A 21433-nucleotide genomic window follows, 5' to 3' on the forward strand; every position below is an offset into this window, starting at 1 on the left:
ATCAACAAAAACAATTTTCCTTGCCCTCAAGATTTTAAGTTTGGTGAGAGAGATAAAGAACAATTAAAGTACAATCTATAATAAAGACATTTGCAAAGTGATACAGAAGCATGGCCAAAATAACTGAAGCATTCTTTCTAGGGAATAGGGTAGCACTTCTCAAAGTGTATTTGGGAAAACTAATCCCATGAAATGCTTTGAAAAAGGGTACTATGGCAAAATACCTTTGATAAATGCTGCATGTAATATTCCTTCATTTGGAGATTCATAACCCATATTAACATAGTAAAAACTCTGGGAAATCCTGTATGAAGAAACCAGTTTTACTTGGTATTTCCCAAATGTATTTTAACACAGAACTGGTTGTGTTTCATTTTGTTTTGTTTTGTTTTACTGGACATCTATAAAAGTCCCACCAAACACTTTGTGAAGAGGTAGATTGGGGAAGGCCAGCACAGAGTAGGTGAAATATAAACTATGGAGTTGAAGAATCTTCTGAGATGGGACCTCTGTGAAGCAGATTGCTTCCTGCCTCATTCATTTGAGAGTATAGGGTTTAACATTTTTCGTGGTTGTACCAGATTGTGTCTATGGTAGTAAGAGCTTACATGGAACATAGCTACAACTAGGCACCTGCTCATAACAAAAGAAAGGTTGAAGGGAGTGAAAATTGTGGTTAGGTTAGATTGTAGTCTAATTCCTTATTTCTGTTGCTATGCATATAGACTGTCTTATCTCTAGCCTCTTTTTACCCCATTCAGACTATCCTAGTTCCAAGCTATGTCTCGTTTCCCCACCTATAGTTTTGTTTTTTTTTTTAAAACCCATACCAGTCCCTGGGCTCTTCCCTCTTAATTCATACACAGCCTTTAGCACACTTTTGGTTTGTGTCAGGGACTGTATATTTTGGAAGTATTTTGGACTCTTCTCACAATGTTGGAAACATAGTGTAGCTTGCTAGGCCCTGACTGTTGTTGCTGGGCTGCATTGTTAGTGTGGCTAGTGGGTACTGAATGTGAACAGGTCTGGCTATTTCCTGTAATGTGCATCAATATGAATTTAATTTCAGTGATAGGCAAGAGCTGTTAGGTTCAATTTATAGATGTGGAAACTGAAGTACGGAAATTATTAGGATTTTTTTCCATGTCATTTGAAATGCAAATTTAGGACCTAACTTTGGAGTTTTTTTGCATCAGGCTTGGTCATATTAAAACTATTTCTTGCTTATATAGGTTAGGGAGCTCCTGAATTATCATCTTCATGCTGGTCATGCTGGAGTCTGGAGCTCTTATTAGCTGTCTTGACTATGATCTGAAAAGAGGTTTGTTAGAGACAGGATATAATTTTTTTTTCTAGCAGCATATATGAAACAATGTTATGAAGAGACCTGTTTCAGGATCAACCTTAGTCAGTTTTTGCTTATATGCTTTGGTGTGTTTGAAGGTCAGTTTTAAAGCATTGATTTATTTAATACTCTCATGGTTTGCTTACCAAAAGTGTTGGCTATGGATAACTGTATTTAATAAATAAGGCTAAAAAGTTTTATTTCTCCAGGTTGACATTTCTTTGATAGCAAGCAAATCTGCACAAGAACCTAATTTATATTTTTTTCTGTTGTTTTTCTATTTTGGCAGGAACTTGATCACAAAATAGCAATTAAGTCTTGTCGCCTAGAGCTAAGTACCAAAAACAGAGAACGATGGTGCCATGAAATCCAGATCATGAAGAAGTAGGTATATTTGTTAACTGATATTTCCCCAGTCCTGCAGCCCAGACAGATGTCATCATAGAGTAGAAGGCCAGGAACCCATGAAATCCACAGAATCTAGTTTTCTCACAATCTTCTTGGGACTATATCTTTCTTTCATTAAATATGTGTTCTGTTTCAAGTGATAACATCACATTATGATTAAGAAGAGTCAGCTAGGTCTTATCAGATTCAGCTCTCTGAGGACAGAATCTATTTCTGGATTTGGGCAATTCCCACCTATTATACTTTCTAGTTAAATGTTGATCAAAACTTCCATTTCTTTTGCACCTACTTTTTTTTTTAAGATAGTGTATTTATCTATTGCTTCTTAACAAATAACCCCAAAATTTAGTATCTTAAAACAGCAAATATTTAATGTCTCACACTTTCTGTGGATTAGGAATTTGGGAGTGGATTAGCTGGATGGTTCTAGCTCTGGGTCTCCTGAGACATCCCAAGATGTTGACTGGAACTGCAGTCATGCAAAGGTTTGACTGTGGCTGGAGTATCTGCTTCCAAGGTCAAGTATGTGGCTGTTGGCCAGAGTCATTAGTTTCCCACCATGTGGGCCTCTCCACAGGGAAACTAATGTCTTCATAACATGGTAGCTAGTTTTACTCAGAGTGAGTGATCTTAGAGAGCAAGATATAAGCTACCATGTCTTTTATGATCTCCTTGTAAGTCACACTGCATCCTTTCCACCACATTCTTTTCATTAGAAATGAGTCACTAAGCATAGCCTACACTCAGTGGGAGAGGAAGTAAGCTCTTGAAGGGAAAAGTATAAAATAATTTGTGGACATATTTAAAAACTGCCATTTTTAGTGTCCTAAATGCTTTACAGATACTTCTAATTATCACAGCAACTCTGTATTTAGGTAATGACCCTGTTTTGTAAATGAGGAGGTTGGAGATCATTGAATCACACAGCTGGTATTGGTAGTCAGAAAATGAGTGCTTTCTGACTCCAGTGTCTGTGTTCTTTAATGGTTCTCAGAATTGACTGTGTAGCAGAATCACCAGGACAACTTTTAACAATATAGATTCTCAGGCCCCGTACTTGGAGGTTCTATTTCTTTAGGTTCCTGGAACGTGGACATCTTCCAATTTTGGGATCCACTGCGATGATGATGATGGGGATGATATTTTGTTTAAGTTTAAAAACAAAGTATTTACTAAAAATGTATTTATGCATAGATTTGAAACATGAAGGAAATATACCAAAATTTTAATAGTATTCACCTTTGGGTGACATTGTAAATAAGTGATTATGAGATAGGAAATGTGATATGGTAGTTAATAACATGAGCATTGGAGCCCGACTGTCAGATTTGAAAACTTGCTCAACTCCTTGCTTGTTTTGTGATCTTAAGTTACTTAATCAATTTATGCCCCAGTTTTCTCTTGTGTGTGATAGGAGTATTAATAAATCTACCTACAGTCAGATTATTGTGACGAGTTAATGAGTTAAGTAAGTGCTTGTAACAGAAATGTAATAGTGACAGTAGAAATGTAATAGTAGAAATAGTGATGGTGTTAAAATTTTAAAAATTACTAATTTTTAATGATACAAGCAAGAAATTAGAATATCATATATAATGCCAGGCTTTGTACCCTCAATTAACTACCATTTCAAACCCTAATCCCTTTCATTGGATAAAATTTTTTATTATAATGTTTTCCCTTTCTTGTTAGGTTGAACCATCCCAATGTTGTAAAGGCCTGTGATGTTCCTGAGGAATTGAATATTTTGATTAATGATGTGCCTCTTCTGGCCATGGAATACTGTTCTGGAGGAGATCTTCGGAAGGTAGTATGGAAGTTTTGAGATGATGAGAATAAATTATGAACTCTAGCAGTGTTTGAATCATATTCAATGTGATAATTTAGAATAGTGGTCAGAAAACAATTCACTGCTACCTGTTTTTGTTAATAAAGTTTTATTGGAATGTGGTCACGATCATTTTTTTACATATTGGGTGTGGCTGCTTTCCTGCTACAGCAACAGAGTTAAGTAGTCACAACAGACTGTATGGCTTACAAAGCCTGAAGTATTTACTCTCTGATCCTTTTTAGAAGAAATTTGCCAACCCCCGATTTAGAACATGCATTTTGCTTATTTGCATGCAAAATGGGACTGTGTGGATGGTGCTAGATTAAACATCAATGTTAAGATGCTTGTAAAAAAGTTTTCTTTATTGCAAATCTGTCTTTCCCATCTCATTTTAAACTTTTTCAAAGTTCAAATATTTTCCCCCTTTATCTGTACTTCTATGAGCCTTGTCATGAAATTTGAATGTTCTCCTACGGATTTGGTTTTTTCCTCTTTTGTTTTCTTTAATCATGATTTATTTTCTCATTTGAATTGCTGTTAGAGTATAGTGATCAGTGTTTGTAGCTATTGCTGACCAGCAATATTGGTAGTACATGCTTTTATACTTCCTTTTTTTTTTTTTAGCTACTCAACAAACCAGAAAATTGCTGTGGACTTAAAGAAAGCCAGATACTTTCTTTACTTAGTGATATAGGTATGTAATCCATATGAAATTACCATCATAGTCTACTTTCTCTTTGGTTCATAGAATATTCTATATACTATTGGGAAAATAAGCAGAATTGTTTATATACTACATAAAGCATAGATTTAAGTAATTGTAGGAAAAATATATTACTGTTGATGCTAAGTTAAAACTAAGATATTTTATTATTTATTTTTTGCTTTTGGCTAGGAGTTCATCTTTGGCTAAAAGATGTTCTAATTGCTAACAAAAAATGGTGGGAAATGACCTTATTCAATTTCGCTTCCTCCTACCCCCCCTCGATTAATATTTTGTATTCAGTGGAATTGCATCTCTTTTAGGCATACGTTCTCAAGCCACTGAGCGATTAAAAAAAAAACTATTTAATCAGAATTAGTCCTCAAAAATTCCTATAATAACTTACACTCTTGGAAGAAGCTGAGGAGCCAAGAATTTGTTTCCCTATGTTTTGGTTTTTCTTCTTTACCAAGGTCTTAGTAAAGAGGATGATGTAGGTGGGAGGGAAAGGCTACAAGGGTAAATGTATGGATTTTCTCAATTGCTTGCTCCATTTCTTTTTTTTCCCCCTTAATCTTTTAATTTTTCTTCTAGTAACATATATGACCTAAAGTTTCCCCTTTTAACTACATTCACTTATATAATTTAGTGCTGTTAATTACACTGACAATAATGTGCTACCATCACCTATATCCATTTCTAAACCTTTACGATCAACCTATATAGAAATTCTGTACAAATTAAGCATCAACTCCCCATTCTGTACCCCCAATCTATCCCCTGGTAACCTATTTTCTAGATTCTAACTCTTATGAGTTTGTGTCTTATAATAAGTTCATATCAGTGAGATCATACAATATTTGATCTTTTGTCTCTGGGTTATTTCACTCAGAATAATGTCCTCAAGGTTTATCCATGTTGTTGCATGCATCACGACTTCATTCCTTCTTACTGCTGAATAATATTCTATTGTATGTAGATACCACTTTTTGTTTATGCATTCATCGGTTGATAGACATTTGGGTTGCTTTCACCTTTTGGCAACTGAGTATAATGCCATTAGGAACACTGGTGTGCAAATATCTGTTTGAGTCCCTGCTTTCAGTTCTTCTGGATATGTTCCAGTTTGCTAATGCTGCCTTTTCGCAAAACACCAGAAAAGGATCGGCTTTTATAAAGGGGGTTTATTTGGTTACAAAGTTACAATCTTAAGGCCATAAAGTGTCCAAGGTAGGTCATCAACAATCAGTACCTTCACTGGAGGATGGCCAATGGCATCCAGAAAACCTCTGTTAGCTGGGAAGGCATGTGGTCGGCATCTGCTCTAGAGTTCTGGTTTCAAAATGGGTTTCTCTCAGGATGTTCCTCTCTGGGCTGCAGTTCCTCAAAATTGTCACTCTTAGTTGCTCTTGGGGTGTTTATCCTCTCTTAGCTTCTCCGGAGCAAGAGTCTGCTTTCAACGGCCATCTTCAAACTGTCTCTCATCTGCAGCTCCTCTCTCAGCTCCTGTACTTTGTTCAAAGTGTCCCTCTTGGCTGTAGCTAGCGCAGTCCTTCTGTCTGAGCTTATATGGAACTCTAGTAAACTAATCAAGGCCCATGCTGAATGGGCGGGGCCACACCTCCACAGAAGCTATCCAATCAGAGTTATCACCCACAGTTGGGTGGGTTGCATCTCCATGGAAACACTCAAAGAATTACAATCTAATCAACACTCATACGTCTGCCCACACAAGATTACATCAAAGATAATGGCATTTTGGGGGACATAATAGATTCAGACTGGCATAGGGTATATACCTAGAAGCAGGATTGCTGGGTTATACAGTAATTCTATACTTAGCTTCCTGAGGAACTGCCAAACTGTCTTCCACAATTGGCTGCACCATTTTACATTCCCATCAGCAATTAATGGGTGTTCCTATTTCTCCACATCCTCTTCAGCATTTGAAATTTTCTGTTTTTTTTAATAGTAGCCATTCTAGTGAGTAGGAAATAATATCTAATTGTGATTTTGATTCGCGTTTCCCTAATAACTGGTGATGTTGAGCATGTTTTCATGTTCTTTTTAGCCATTTTTATATCTTCTTTGGAGAAATGTCTATTCAAGTCTTTTGCTCATTTTTTAATTGGGTTGTTTTTTTTGTTGTTGTTGACTTGTTGGATTTCTCCATATAATCTGATTATTAAACCTTTATCGGATTTGCAGTTTCCAAATATTTTTCTCCCATTGAGTAGGTTGTCTTTCACTCTCATGACAAAGTCCTTCAAAGCATAAAAGTATTCAGTTTTGAGGAGGTCCCATTTATTTTTTCTTTCATTGCTTGTGCTTGGGTATAAAGTCAAAGAAACAATTGCCTAATCCAAAATCCTGAAGATGATTCTCTACATTTTCTTCTAAGAGTTTTCTAGTCCTGGTTCTTATATTTAGGTCTTTGATCCATTCTGAGTTAGTTTTGTATATGGTGTGATATAGGGGTCCTCTTTCATTCTTGCATTTTTGCATATCGATATCCAGTTCTCCCAGCACCATTTGTTGATGAGGCTGTTCTTTCCCAATTGAGTAGACTTGGCAGCCTGTGGGGATGTATGCACAACTCTGTGATGATACTGTAAGCCAATGATTGTGTACTTTGGATGGTTGGTATGGTGTGTGAATATATCTCAACAAAATTGCAAAAAAACCCACATTAATTGGCCATAGATCTGAGTATCTAATCTAAACTCTCAGTGGGTTTCCTAATGTCTATCCTTGTACCAGTACCATGCCATTTTGACCACTGTAGCTTTGTAATATACTTTAAAGTCAGGAAGTGTGAGTCCTCCAACTTCGTTCTTCTTTTTCAAGATTTTTTTTGCTATTTGGGGCCCCTTACTCTTCAAAATAAATTTGATAATTAGCTTTTCCATTTCTGCAGAGTAGACTGTTGGAATTTTGATTGGGATTGCATTGAAAATGTAAATCATTTGGGGTAGAATTAACATCTTAAAGATATTTAGTCTGCCATTCCATGAACATGGAATGTCCTTCCTTTCTTTAAGTCTTGATTTCTTATAGCAATATGTAGTAGTTTTCTGAGAACAAGTCCTTCATATCCTTGGTTAATTTATTCCTCGATGTTTAACTCTTTTGGTTGCTAGTGTAAATGGAATTTTTTTCTTGATTTCCTCATCAGATTGCTCATTAGTATTGTATAGAAACACTAATAATTTTTGTGTTAATCTCATACCCCAATACTTTGTTGAATTTGTCATAGATTTTTCAGGACTTTCTATGTTTAGGGATTGTGTCGTCTATAAATAGTGAAAGTTTTACTTCTTCCTTTCCAATTTGGATACTTTTTATATATTTCTGTTGCCTAACTGCTCTGGCTAGAACTTCCAGTACAGTGTTGGATAACAGTGGTGATAGTGGACATCCTTGTCTTGTTCCAGATATTAGAGGGTGCACTTTTAGTCTTTCCCCATTGAGTATGATGTTAGCTGTAGGTTTTTCATATATGCCCTTTATCGTGTAAAGGAAGTTTCCTTCGATTCCTATTTTTCTAAGTGTTTTTATCAAGAAAGGATGCTGGATTTTGTCAAATGCCTTGTCTACATCAATTGAGATGATCATATGGTTTTTTTCCCTTTGCTTTGCTAATGTGTATTACGTTAATTCATTTTCTTGTGTTGAACAACACTTGTATACCTGAGATAAAACCTACTTGATCAGGGTGTATAATTCTCTTAATGTGCTGTTGGATTTCATTTGTAACAGGAGTTTGAACAGGATTGGTATTCATTCTTATTGGAATGACTGGTAGAATTCACCTGTGAAGCCATCCAGTCCTGGGCTTCTCTTTGTTGGGAGTTTTTGATGACTGATTCTATCTCTTTACTTGTAATTGGTCTGTTGAGGTCTTCTGTTTCTTGTCAAGTCAGTATAGAAACAGTTCATGTGTTTCCAAGAAATTGTCCCCATTTCATCTAAGTTGTCTAGTTTGTTGGTGTATAATTGTTCATGGTATCTCTTATGATTTTTTTTTTTATTTCTGTAGGGTCAATAGTAACGCCCCCCCCCCCCCCCAGTTCTGATTTTATTTATCTGTGTCTTCTCTGTTTTCTTTGTCAGTCTAGCTAAGTGTTTGTGAATTTTACCAATCTTTTAAAAGAATCAACTTTTGGTTTTGTTAGTTCTCTCTATTGTTTTTTATTCTCAATTTCATTTATTTCTTCTCTAATATTTGTTATTTTTTCCCTTCTGCTTAGTTTGGGATTAGTTTCCTGTTCCTTTTCTAGTTCCTCCAGGTGTACGGTTAGGTCTTTCATTTTAGCTCTTCTTTTTAGTGTAAGTATTTAGGGCAATAAATCTGGCTCGCAGCACTGCCTTCACTGAATCCTGTAAGTTTTTTTTTAAATGCAATTTTATTGAGATACATTCACACGCCATACAGTCTATCCAAAATATAAAATCACTGGCTCACAGTATCATATCATAGTTGTACATTCATCACCACAATCAATTTTAGAACATTTTCATTACTCCAAAAAAACAAAAAATAAAAATGTAAAAGAAAATCCAAAACATCCTATACTCCTTGTTTCCCCGTATTGTTGACCCCCAGTATTGATGTGGTGCATTTGTTACTCTTAATGAAAGAATATTAAGATATTACTGTTAAAACTATAGTCCATAGTTTGCACTAGGTGCTTTTTTTCCCATATACCACCGTATTATTAACTCCTTATGATAGTGTCATACATTTGTTCTAGTTCATGCGAGAACTTTTTAATATTTGTACAGTCAATAGCAGTCATTGTCCACCACAAGGTTCACTCTGTTATACATTCCCATGTTTTAACCTATAGCTTTTCTTCTGGTGACAAACATGACTTTACACTATCCTTTTCAACTACATTCACATCCAATTCAGCACTGTTAAATTATACAAACAATAATGTGCTACTGTTATCTCTATTCATTTCCAAAAATTTAAGTTCAGCCTAGTTAAAAATTCTGCATATATCCAGCAACCACTCCTCATTCTCAAGTCTCATTCTATCTTCTGGTAACTATATTCTAAATTTTATGTCTATGAGTTTTCATATTAAAATTAGTTCATATTAGTCAGATCATGCTATATTTGTCCTTTTTTGTCTGACTTATTTCACTCAACATAGGGTCCTCAAGGTTCATTCATGTTGTGTGATTCAGGACCTTATTCCTTCTTACTTTTGAATAATATTCCATTGCATGTAGATAACCATATTTTGTTTACCTATTCATCAGTTGATAGATACTTGGGTTGTTTCCATCTTTTGACAATTGTGAATAATGCCACTCTGAACATCAGTGTGTAAATGTCTGTACGTGTTCCTGCTTTCAGATGTTCTGGGTATATACCAAGTCGCAGGATTGCTGGATTGCTGGATACTTAGCTTTCTGAGGAACCACCAAACCATCTTCCACAGCTGCTGCACCATTTTACATTCCCACCAGCAGTGAATAAGTGTTTCTATTTCTTCACATCCTCTCCAAAACTTGTAGTTTCTGGTTTGTTTAATAGTGCCCTTCCTAGTAGGTATGAAATGATATCTTATTGTGGTTTTAATTTGCGTTTCCCTAATAGGTAGTGAAGCTGAGCATCTTTTCATGTGCTTTTTAGCCATTTGTATTTCTTCTGGAAAAATGTCTTTTCATGTCTTTGGCCCTTTTTTTTTTTTTTTTTAATTTTATTGAGATTGTTCACATACCATACAATTATCCAGAGATCAGAGTGCACAGTTGCCAACAGTACTGTCATACAGCTGTGCATCCATCACCACAATTAATTTTTTTTCCGATTTTTTTAGAACATTTTCATTACTCCAGAAAAGAAATAAAGACAAAAAAGAAAACTCAGTTCCACCTCTACCCCTAACCAACCCCCCTCCATTATTGACTCATAGTATTGGTATAGTACATTTGTTACTCTTGATGAGAGAATGTTAAAATACTATTAACTGTAGTACATAGTTTGCTATAGGTATCTATTTTCCCTGTATACCCCTCTAATATTAGCTTCTAGTTATAGTGTCATACATTTGTTCTAGTTCATGAGAGAGATTTCAAATATTTGTACAGTTAATCACGGACATTGTCCACCACCAGATTCACTGTTTTGTACATTCCCCTCTTTTAACCTCCAACTTTCCTTCTGGTGACATACGTGACTCTATGCTTCCCCTTTCCACCACATTAGCACAACATTCAGCACTGTTATTCTCACAGTAATGTGCTACTGTCACCTCTGCCCATTTCCAAACACTTAGGTTCGACCTACTTGAACATTCTGCTCATAATAAGCAACCACTCCTCATTATTTAGTCTTGTTCTATATCCTGTTAACCTATATTTCATGTCCATGTGTTTACATATTATAATTAGTTCATATCAATGAGACCATGGAATATTTGTCCTTAATGTGTCTTGACTTATTTCACTCATTGTAGTGCCTTCAAGGTTTTTTCGTGAACCCGTTTTTTTTTTAAGACAGTTTTGTTCACCCACCATACTTTCCATCCTAAGTAAACAACCGATGGTTTCCTGTATAGTTACCTATTTATGTATTCACCACCATCACTACTATCTATATAAGGACACCTCCATTTCTTCCACAAAGAAGGAGAAAGAGTCAAAGAAGGTAGAGAAAAAAGAAAAAGAAAGAAAGAAAAAAACATGAGAGCTAAAAAGCGACTATAGGAAAGATAGAATTAAACTAAAGTAGAATAAAAGAGACAGCATCACCAATGCCGAGAGTCCCATACCCTTCCCTTATGTCCCCCTCTTAAAGGCATTTAGCTTTGGTATATTGCCTTTGTTACATTAAAGGAAATATAATACGAAGTTTCTGTGAACTAGAGTCTCTAGTTTGCATTGATTGTATTTTTTTCCCCAATACCACCCTGTTTTTAACACCTTTCAAGGTTGACATTCATTTGTTCTCATGTAAAAACATATCTGTACCTTTTATCACAATTGTTGAGCACTATAGGTTTCACTGAGTTATACAGTCCCAGTCTTTATCTTTCCTCTTTCCTCCTGGTGTCCCACATGCTCCTAACCTTCCTCTTTCAACCATACTCCCAGTCATCTTTCTTCAGTGAACTTAACATTGCTTTGCTACCATCATCCAAAATTGTGTTCCAAACCTCTCACTCCTGACTTTCCGTATCTGTCTATAGTGTTCCCGTTAGTATTTCCTGTAACGCAGGTATCTTGTTCACAGATTCTCTCATTGTCTGTTCATCAGAGAATATTTTAAACTCTCCCTCATATTTAGAGGACAGTTTTGCTGTATATAGGATTTTGGTTGGCGGTTTTTCTCTTTCAGTATCTTGAATATATCACATCACGTCCTTCTTGCCTCCAAGGTTTCTACTGAGAAATCCTCATATAGTCTTATCAAGCTTCCTTTGTATGTGATGGATCGCTTTTCACTTGCTGCTTTCAGGATTCTCTGTCTTTGACATTTGATAAGCTGATTATTAAGTGTCTTGGTGTAGGTCTATTCATATCTATTCTGTTTGGGGTACACTGCGCTTCTTGGATCTGTAATTTTATGTCTTTCATAAGAGATGGAAAATTTTCATTGATTCTTGTCTTGTGCCTTTCATTTCCATAGATTCTGCCTGTTGTTTTTTCAAACTTTTGATTTCGACCTTATGTTTGCCCAGTGTTTTCTTTATAGCCTTTGTCTCTTTTGTTTTATCTTTCCTGAACTTGTTGTTTTGGTTTAGCGCATTTCTTTGAAAATCTTTAATAGATTGTTTCATTAAAGTGAAACAGTATCTCAACTCTATCTTGATTGAGGTGTAAGTTTGTTCCTTTGGGCCATATCTTTGTTTTTCTTAGTGTAGGTTGTCAGTAATGCCACTGTGAACATCAGTGTGCAAATGTCTGTTTGTGTTCCTGCTTTCAGATCTCCTGAGTATATACTGAGCAGTGGAGTTGCCAGGTCATAGGGCAACTCAATATTTAGTTTTCTAAGGAACTGCCAAACTCTTCCACAGCAGCTGTTCCATTTTATATTCCCCCCAGCAGTGTGAAAGTGTTCCTTTATCGCCACATCCTCTCCGACACTTGTAGCTTCTTGTTTGTTTAATAGCAGCCATTCTTATAGGTGTGAGATGATATCTCATTGTGGTTTTGATTTGCATTTCCCTAATAGCCAATGAAGATGAGCATCTTTTCATGTGCTTTTTAGCCATTTATATTTTCTTTTTGGAGAAAGACCTATTCATGTCTTTTGTCCATTTTATAATTTGGGTTGTCTGTCTTTTATTGTTGAGTTGTAGGATTTCTTTATATATACTGGATAGCAAACTCTTATCAGATATATGGTTTCCAAATATTTTCTCCCATTGAGTTGGCTACCTTTTTACCCTTTTTACATAGTCCTTTGAAAAACAGAAGTGTTCAATCTTGAGGAGTTCCTATTTATTTTTTTCTTTCGTTGCTTGTGCTTTGAGTATAAGGTCTAAGAGGCTTTATTCCTTTTTTTTTAACTGCAATTTTTATTAAGATATATTCCCATGCTGTGTAATTAATCCAAAGTATACAATCAGTGTCTCACAGTATCATCACCTAGTTGTACAATCATTAAGGCACTCAATTTTAGACTATTTTTTTCATTATTCCAAAAAATATATGCAACAAATAGACATAAAAAAAAGAAAACCAAAAAAATAAAAACCAAAAACCTAGGATTTCTAGGTGTTGAGGATGTTTCCCTGTATTTTCTTCTAGGAATTTTATGGTACTGACTCTTATATTTAGGTCTTCGATTCACTTTGAGTTAATTTTTTTATAAGGTGTAAGATAGGGGTCCTCTTTCATTCTTTTGGATATGGATATCCTGTTGTCTCAGCACCATTTATTGAAGAAACTGCTCTGTCCCAGTGAGTGGATTTGGAAACCTTATCAAAAATCAATTGACCATAGATCTGAGGGTGTATTTCTGAACTCTCAATTCATTTCCATTGAACAATATGTCTATCTTTATGCCACTACCTTGCTGTTTTGACTACTATGACTTTATAATATGCTTCAAAGTCAGGAAGCATGAGTTCTCCCACTGCATTCTTCTTTTCAAAATATTTTTGGCTGTTCAAGACACCTTACCCTTCCAAATAAATTTGATAATTAGCTTTTCCATTTCTGCAAAGTAGACTGTTGGAATTTTGATTGGTATTGCATTGAATCTCTAGATCAGTTTGGGTGAATTGATGTCTTAATGATATTTAGCCTCCCTATCCATGGACATGGAATGTCTTTCAATCTAATTAGGTCTTCTTTGATTTCTTTTAGCAGTGTTTTGTAGTTTTCTGTATAGAGGTCCTTTACATCCTTGGTTAAGTTTATTCCTAGATACTTGATGCTTTTAGATACTTGTTCTTTTGTGTGTAGGATTTCAGGTATCCTGTCCTCCAGTTCCTGAATCCTTTCTTCACCCTCTTCAAATCTACTGTTATATGTCTCCATTGTGTTTTTCATGTCTTCTGTTGTGCCTTTCATTACCATAAGTTCTGCCATTTGGTTTTTCAAACTTACAAATTCTTCTTTATTTTTCACCCAGTGTCTTCATTATATCCTTCATGTCTTTTGCCACATTTTCCTTCAGCTCATTGATTTGATTCAGAAGATTTGTCTGAACATCTTTAATTGTTTCAATTACTGTCTCTCATTTGAAGTATAAGTTTGTTCCTTTAACTGGGCCATGTCTTCTTTTTCCCTTGTGTGACTCATAATTTTTTGTTGTCTAGGCATCTGGTTTCCTTGATTACCCCAGTCAGATTTTACCAGACCAGACAGGCCCAGATCTGAGGAGGAGGGTGTAATCAGTATCAAGTTTCCAGTTCTATGCTGCGATCTCAGTTGTTCCACCCATTCCAGACTGGTGTATGATGTGTATCCGGTCACAGATGTCCCCCAACAATTGTTGCAGACTGTTTAGTTGTTCCCGGCTATTTACCAATTCCTGTGGAAGACTAAATTCTGCATCTCCCTATGCCTCCATCTTGCCGAGACGCTCCAGGATCCCATAAGTTTTTATATGTTGTGTTCTCATTTTTCTTCTCAAGATATTTACTGATTTCCCTTGCAGCTTCTTCATTGTCCCACTGATTGTTTAAGAGTGTGTTATTTAACTTCCAGATATCTGTGGATTTTCCAATTCTCTACCTGTTTTTGATTTCCAGGTTCATTCCATTATGATCAGACAGGATACTTTGTATAATTTCAGTATTTTAAAATTTATTGATACTTCTTTTGTGACCCCACATATGGTCTATCCTCTAGATGATCTTCGTGCACTTGGGAAGAATGTATATCCTGCTGTTTTGGAGTACAATATTCTGTATATATCTGTTAACTCTACTTCATTTATCATATTAATCAGGGTCTCCTTTCTATCTATTGATGAGATTGGTACATATGTCTCCAACTATTATTGTAGAGATGTCTGTTTCTCTCTTCAGTTTTACCAGTTTTTACCTCATGTATTTTGGGGCACTCTGGTTAGGTGCATAAATATTTATGATTATTGTTTTTTCTGGGTGAATTGCCCCTTTTATTAATATATATAGTGTCTTTCTTTGTCTCTTATAACAGCTTTTGACTTAAAATGTATTTTGTACAATATTTGTATGGCTACCCCAGCTCTTTTTTGGTTACTATTTGCATGGAAAATTTTTTCCAACCTTTCACTTTAAATCTGTTTGTGTATTTGGGTCTAAGGTGAGTCTCTTGTAAACAACATGTAGTTCAGTCATGCTTTTTTTTTTTAATCCATTATGCCAATCTTTGTTTTTTGATTAGGAAGTTTAATCGATTAACATTTAGTTTTATTACTGTAAAGGCAATACTTCAGCCATTTTGTCCTTTAGGTTTTATATGTCATTTTTTTTTTTTTGGTCTCTCTTTTCCTTTATTGTAGCCTCCTTTTCTGTATAGTTGATCTTGTGTGATATATCTGACTGATACCTTTCTCGTTTCTATATCTGTATATATTTAAAATACTTCCTTTGTGATTACCCTGGGGTTTATATTATACAACCTATGTATCTATAAGCTACTAATTTGATAAAAATAACAACTTATCTTCCATATCATACATGTTCTCTGCTCCCATATTTCTGTTTCCCCTCTTTATGTTGTTTTTGTCCCACTTTACCTCTTTATTTTGCATGTTTATTATTAGAAAATATGCTTTTTTCTTGTCCAATAGTATTCTGATTCCTATATGAATTAAAAACTACAGCTGTATATTGAGGATACAGTACTATTGGGTTTTGCATTTACCTTTTTAGTAACCCTTGATGATGCTCTTCATTTCTTCACACTGCTTTACTCCAAGCTACTCTCTCCTGTCTTCCTTTCAACCTGCAGAACTCCTTTTAGTAATTCTTGTAGGGTACTTTGTTGACAAACTCTGTTTCTGTTTAACTGTGAATGTTTAAAATTCTCCCTCATCTTTAAATGACTGTTTTGCCAGATAAAGAAGTTGGGGCTGGCAGTTTTTCTCTTTTAGTATCTTAAGTATATCACATACTGCTTTCTCATCTCCATGATGAGAAATCAGAACTTAGTCTTATTGAGGATACCTTGTATGTTACCAATTGCTTTTTTCTTTCTACTTTCAGAATTTTCTCTTTCTCTTTGGCATTTGACATTCTGATTAGTATGTGTTGCGGACTAAGTCTATTATGATCTATCCTGTTTTGAGTATGTTGTGTGTCTTGGACACATATATTTATGTCTTTCATGAGAGATGGGCGTTTTCAGTGATTATTTCCTCAAATACTCTTTTTGCCCCTTTTCCCTTCTGTTCTCCTTCTGGGACACTCATAATGCATATGTTTATGTGATTCATGCTGTCAGTTAAATCCCTGAGACACTGCTCAATTTTTTTCTATTCTTTTCTCTATCTGTTCTTCTGAGTTTATGATTTCAGTTGTCCTGTCTTCTAGTTTGTTGATTCTTTCTTCTGCCTATTCAAATCTGCTGTTGTATGCCTCTAGTGTATTTTTTTAATATGCAGATTTTTAATTCAGTTTTATTGAGATATATTCATATACCATACAATTATCCGAAGTGTACAAATTTTTCACAGTACCATTAATCACCCCAGTCTATTCTTTGAACATTTTCCTTGTACCAGAAAAAGTGAAAATAGAAATAAAAAAATAAAAGTAAAGAACAACACCCAAAACACCCCCCCACCCTATTTTTCATTTAGTTTTTTGTTCCCATTTTTGTACTCATCCATCCATGCACTGAATAAAGGGAGTGCAATCCGCACGGCTTTCACAATCATACTGTCACCCCTTGTAAGCTACATTTTTATACAATTGTCTTCAAGAGTCAAGGCTACTGGGATGGATTTTGATAGTTTCAGGTATTTACTTCTAGCTGTTCCAGTACATTAAAACCTAGAAAGGGTTATCTATATGGTGCATAGGAGTGCCCACCAGAGTGACCTCTTGACTCCATTTGAAATCTCTCACTCACTGAACCTTTATTTTGTTTCATTTTGCATCCCCCTTTTGGTCAAGAAGATGTTCTCAATCCCATGATGTCAGGTCTGGATTCATCTTCGGGAGTCATATCCTGCATTGCCAGGGAGATTTACACCCCTGGGAGTCAGATCCCACATGGGGGGAGGGCAGTGAGTTGGCTCACTGCTGAGTTGGCTTAGCTAGAGAGAGAGGGCCACATCTGAGCAACAAAGAGGCACTCAGGGGGGAGACTGAGGCACAATTTTAAGCAGGTTTAGCTTCTCCTTTGCAGTAATGTGCTTCATAAGGGTGAGCCCCAAGATAGAGGGCTCGGCATAGCAAACCACTAGTCCTCAGTGTTTGTGGGAACATCAGCAGCAATCCAGGTCAGGAAATCCAACACTTCTGCATTTTTTCCCAGCTCCTCAGGGAGGGCCTGCATATATATTTTTATTCTCTGCCCAGATTACTTTGGCATGTGTCGCTATTTCATACTAACCTATACAAACCTGTTAGTCTCACTTCCTATTCAAAGTTCCATGTAATTATGGTGTTTGAACAAACTACTAGGTAAGTTGTTTAGGAAGTATAGATCCTGTACCAAGTAAACATCTCTTCCCATGGTCTCACATGGAAGTTGAAGTTTTAAAACACAGTCAGTATCATCCTTTACCCTTTGGCCCAGTTTGCCCTAATCCTAATCAGATCTGCTTCATTCATATCTCTAATTGAAGTCTGGACTCTTTTTCAGCTTTTTTAACAGTTGCTGTATGCACAAATACTGATATTCATATCTGCTGAGCCCTACTCTGAGTTTCAGGTGTCACACAGATACCCGAAGTTCCGGGGATCGATCAGGTTATATACAAAGGGATCAGCATCTCAGAATGTGTCTCCTCTGAAGTTTTAATTTGTCCCTTGACTGAGCCATATCTTCCTGTGTCTTAGCACGGGTTTTAATTTTTGCTTATGTCTAGGCATCTGATTATCTTGATAATCAGATAATCAAATATCAGTTAACTGTGAAGTTAAGTTTCTTGCTCTTATCCAGGGTTTTGTTGTTGATCTGCTTTATGTTAAGGCTCTTCCTTGATGCTTGGCCTAATTTATTCTAGACCTTTAGGATAGCCCGTGTTTGATCAGATTTTGTCATCTCTTTTTTCATCTGATTCTTGCTCTGATATACGGTATACTTTTTCAGATTGCTCATTATGCAATTGTTTCACCTCTAAGGAGAAAGCTTACTTTCTCTGTTCCTTCTCTGGTAATCTTGATCTGTTCTATTTTGTTTTTATGCAGAATTTTCTCCCCAGCTCCTATGATTGAAGTTCTCCCTTCTCATTCAGTGCCCCATTTTCTTTATACTTTTCAGTTCTGGGACTCTCCTTCAGTTTAAACCTGCCCCCTCCCCACTTTGTTTTTCCTCTGTGAGGCTTTTCTTCCTCTGGTTTCTTCCCTTTTAGTGTATTATTCCCTGGGATACCATATGGAGTCAATCCAGAGAGGTGGGCCACTCGAGAAAAGTCCAGTTTGTGTTTAGGTGTTCCAACCAACAGAAACTGGATTGAGTGAGTGCTCTACTTGCCAGTCTTCTGCACTCTCCCCACCAACCCCCCAAGGACACCCTTTTGTGTGCAACACTCCTCAGTGGCTTGTGTTCTGCCCTCGGTCTCTGAGGACTTGGGTCCCTGTGTCTGGTTAAGCCTGGTAACTTGCTGTGTGAATGGCTCTATAATCTGTGTCCACAGTGGGAGGGATCCGGGGTGCTGCCTCTGAGTGCCTCCCAAGCTGTGTGGGACCAAGTGAGGGCAGGGGAGTGGACAGGTGGGTCCTGGACGGCAATTTCCCATGTGGAAATTTTTCTTTCTTTTGAGTCAGCGTTTGTGGAGTCCTTCTCCAGTCTCTGCTTCCTCCAGAGTTCTAAGCAAGTGGGATTTGTCCTTTTATTCACTGAATCTCTGGGGAGGTTTTTTCAGGAGATGTCTTATGTCTCCATGTTGATGTCACTGCTCCATTTCTTTTTAGTGTTAATTCTCATAAGTTAAATGAGCATATATCATAATTCTTCAGTATTTGTTTAATGTTTAAACTGAATTTTCTGTGGATAAAATCTGAAGTAGTGTGACTTTTTATGTATCATTAGTTGCATAATTATGATTATCCACATAAATTTGAGTGTCAGCAGATCTGCACAAAATGTAAAGTGAAATTTTTTTAAAACTCAGTGTTTTTTCTAACCTCAAAATATATCTTAAACTTTATTTAGGGTCTGGGATTCGATATTTGCATGAAAACAAAATTATACATCGCGATCTAAAACCTGAAAACATTGTTCTTCAGGATGTTGGTGGGAAGGTAGGTGAAACTTGAGGGTGATGTTCCTTGCCTGTTGAATACAGTCTCTCTGTTGCGGTCAGTCTTTGAAGTTTGGTGCTCTTGCTGCGTACCCATGGCACTCTATACTTTTTCTACTCCCCCTCCCCCCATTCACTGAACCATAGTTGTATGTTCAGTGGTTTGTCTTCTCTGTTCCATTAGAAGTAGCTCCATTAGAGAAAGAACTGCACCTATCTTGTTCACTTTTTTTTCCTGCACAGTCTCTAGCAGGTATAGTAGGCAGTGAATAAATAATTTGTCAACCCTTAGCTATGTTGTTCTTAAAAGGCTACAAACAGACTCATGCATGCGCACATAGGGTTAACTTTAAGGTAATTTATTCTCCTCCCCAGAAGTCCTGATTTCTACATTTAAATAAAATTCAAAACTTTAATTTCTCAGATTACTAAGTAACTCATCTTGAGAAAAACCAGAAACTGTGAATTTACTACTGAAATGTTAATTTTCTCCAGAACAATTTGAACACTTTTTTGTTTCTAGCAGCCAGGTTCCTTTCCAATAATTGAAGCCAAGAATATGAACCTTGAATTGGATTGTGTGTTGACTCTTTAGTTAGTGAAGATGGAACCTTAGTGCACCTTCTCTTAAGAGCCCTTCATTTATGTTTGGCACCAACTATCTTTGCTTTTTTTTTAAAATATCCAAAGATTTCAAAAACTTTCTTGAAATGAAGTGCGATAGGTATTATTAACATTTGACCCACTCTAAGATAGTAAGGTCCTTCTTCAAGTTTGGAAGTCACATTGGCCTTCCAGTTTATTGGATTAAGCTCATTCTGAATATACCAAGATAAAAATTAATAACCAATCTGTATTTAATTTTTGCCATGTTCCAGGCACTGTGTTAAGTTCTTTACCTATACTATTTCATTGAATCCTAATAATATTTCTGTGACGTAGAGACTGTTAATAATCTCATTATGTAGGAAAGTGATTAAGACTAAGTAACTGGATCAAGATCACCTGGCTTGTTAAATGGTAGTGCTCAGGATTGAGACACATTTGCATTATTCCAGAACCACCCGCATTACCCGCCCTCTCTGCAGCCTTATAAAGACATTGTTCCTTTCCTTATAAAATTTTCAACAATTTAAAACTCATTCTCTCTTCTTTGCAGGTAACGCATAAAATAATTGATCTGGGATATGCCAAAGATGTTGATCAAGGAAGTCTGTGTACATCTTTTGTGGGTACATTGCAGTATCTGGTGAGACATGTATCATTTCTTTTACTTTAAGTGTATAAGATTCTCATTCTTATTTCTGCAGGTCATGAATATAGTAGTTCAGAAATAAAGTAGGCTTTTCCTTATAGTGTTGGTGTTTAAAACATTTTCTCTTTTTAAGGCCCCAGAGCTCTTTGAGAATAAGCCTTACACAGCCACTGTTGATTATTGGAGCTTTGGGACCATGGTGTTTGAATGTATTGCTGGATATAGGCCTTTTTTGCATCATCTGCAGCCATTTGCCTGGTAAGAAATGGAAGATAACTTTGATGTGTTCAATGGGAATGGACATTTTTTTTATATCTGACTGTTTTTCTCTCTCTAATGGTATAATTTCTTTTTTAAACACAAAATTTAACAAACTTAAATGGCAAGAAATATTAAGAGTGTTTGTGGGAATCAGGTTGTCAGCTGAAGGTGTTTTTTGTTTTCATAGGCATGAGAAGATTAAGAAGAAGGATCCAAAGTGTATATTTGCTTGTGAAGAGATGACAGGAGAAGTTCGGTTTAGTAGCCATTTACCTCAACCAAATAGCCTTTGTAGGTAAGTATGTTTTATTTGGGGAAGTTTGCTTCAGCTTCTCCAGGGTTACAAAAAATCAACAGAGTAGTTGCCTCAAGTTGCATTGTCTAGTAGAAGCTTCTGTGATGATGGAAATGCTCTATATCTATGCCAGCCATATGAGTCTGTTGAGTACTGGAAAGGTGGCTAGTATGACTGAGGAATAAAATTTTATATTTATTTAATTTTAATTAATTTAAATGTAAATGTAAATAGCCATTTGTGGCTAATGGTTACCATATTGAACAGCACAGGTCTAGTGGAAACAAGACCTGCTGACATTCAACTGATTGGCTTAGATGCTAAGAAAACTCTTGGGATAATGAAGTAAATGAGTTCCTTGGAGAATGGAACTGGACTCATCTGTTGGCATTGCCAGTAACTAACTTACATATATGTTTTTTTTTTTGTTGTTTTATGGGAAACAGTTTATCCCTTGTCATTT

General features: G+C 36.1%; 1 protein-coding gene across 4 annotated transcripts in view; it reads left to right on the forward strand.

The window, feature by feature from the left end:
* CHUK (component of inhibitor of nuclear factor kappa B kinase complex) overlaps window positions 1-21433 on the forward strand; it is a 63088-nt gene that overhangs the window by 2186 nt on the left and 39469 nt on the right. For all 4 annotated transcript variants that reach the window (XR_005211943.1, XM_037804772.1, XM_037804773.1 and 1 more), the window contains exons 2-8: window positions 1635-1729; window positions 3446-3560; window positions 4209-4278; window positions 19072-19160; window positions 20319-20408; window positions 20548-20672; window positions 20863-20970. Coding sequence is in view for 3 of the 4 variants with exons in the window: in XM_037804772.1 (XP_037660700.1) it covers window positions 1635-1729; window positions 3446-3560; window positions 4209-4278; window positions 19072-19160; window positions 20319-20408; window positions 20548-20672; window positions 20863-20970 (692 nt within the window). In the remaining variant the exon portion in view is untranslated. The remainder of the gene's footprint in view (window positions 1-1634; window positions 1730-3445; window positions 3561-4208; window positions 4279-19071; window positions 19161-20318; window positions 20409-20547; window positions 20673-20862; window positions 20971-21433) is intronic.

Source organism: Choloepus didactylus, chromosome 15 (assembly GCF_015220235.1).
Source record: "Choloepus didactylus isolate mChoDid1 chromosome 15, mChoDid1.pri, whole genome shotgun sequence".
NCBI lineage: Eukaryota > Metazoa > Chordata > Mammalia > Pilosa > Megalonychidae > Choloepus > Choloepus didactylus.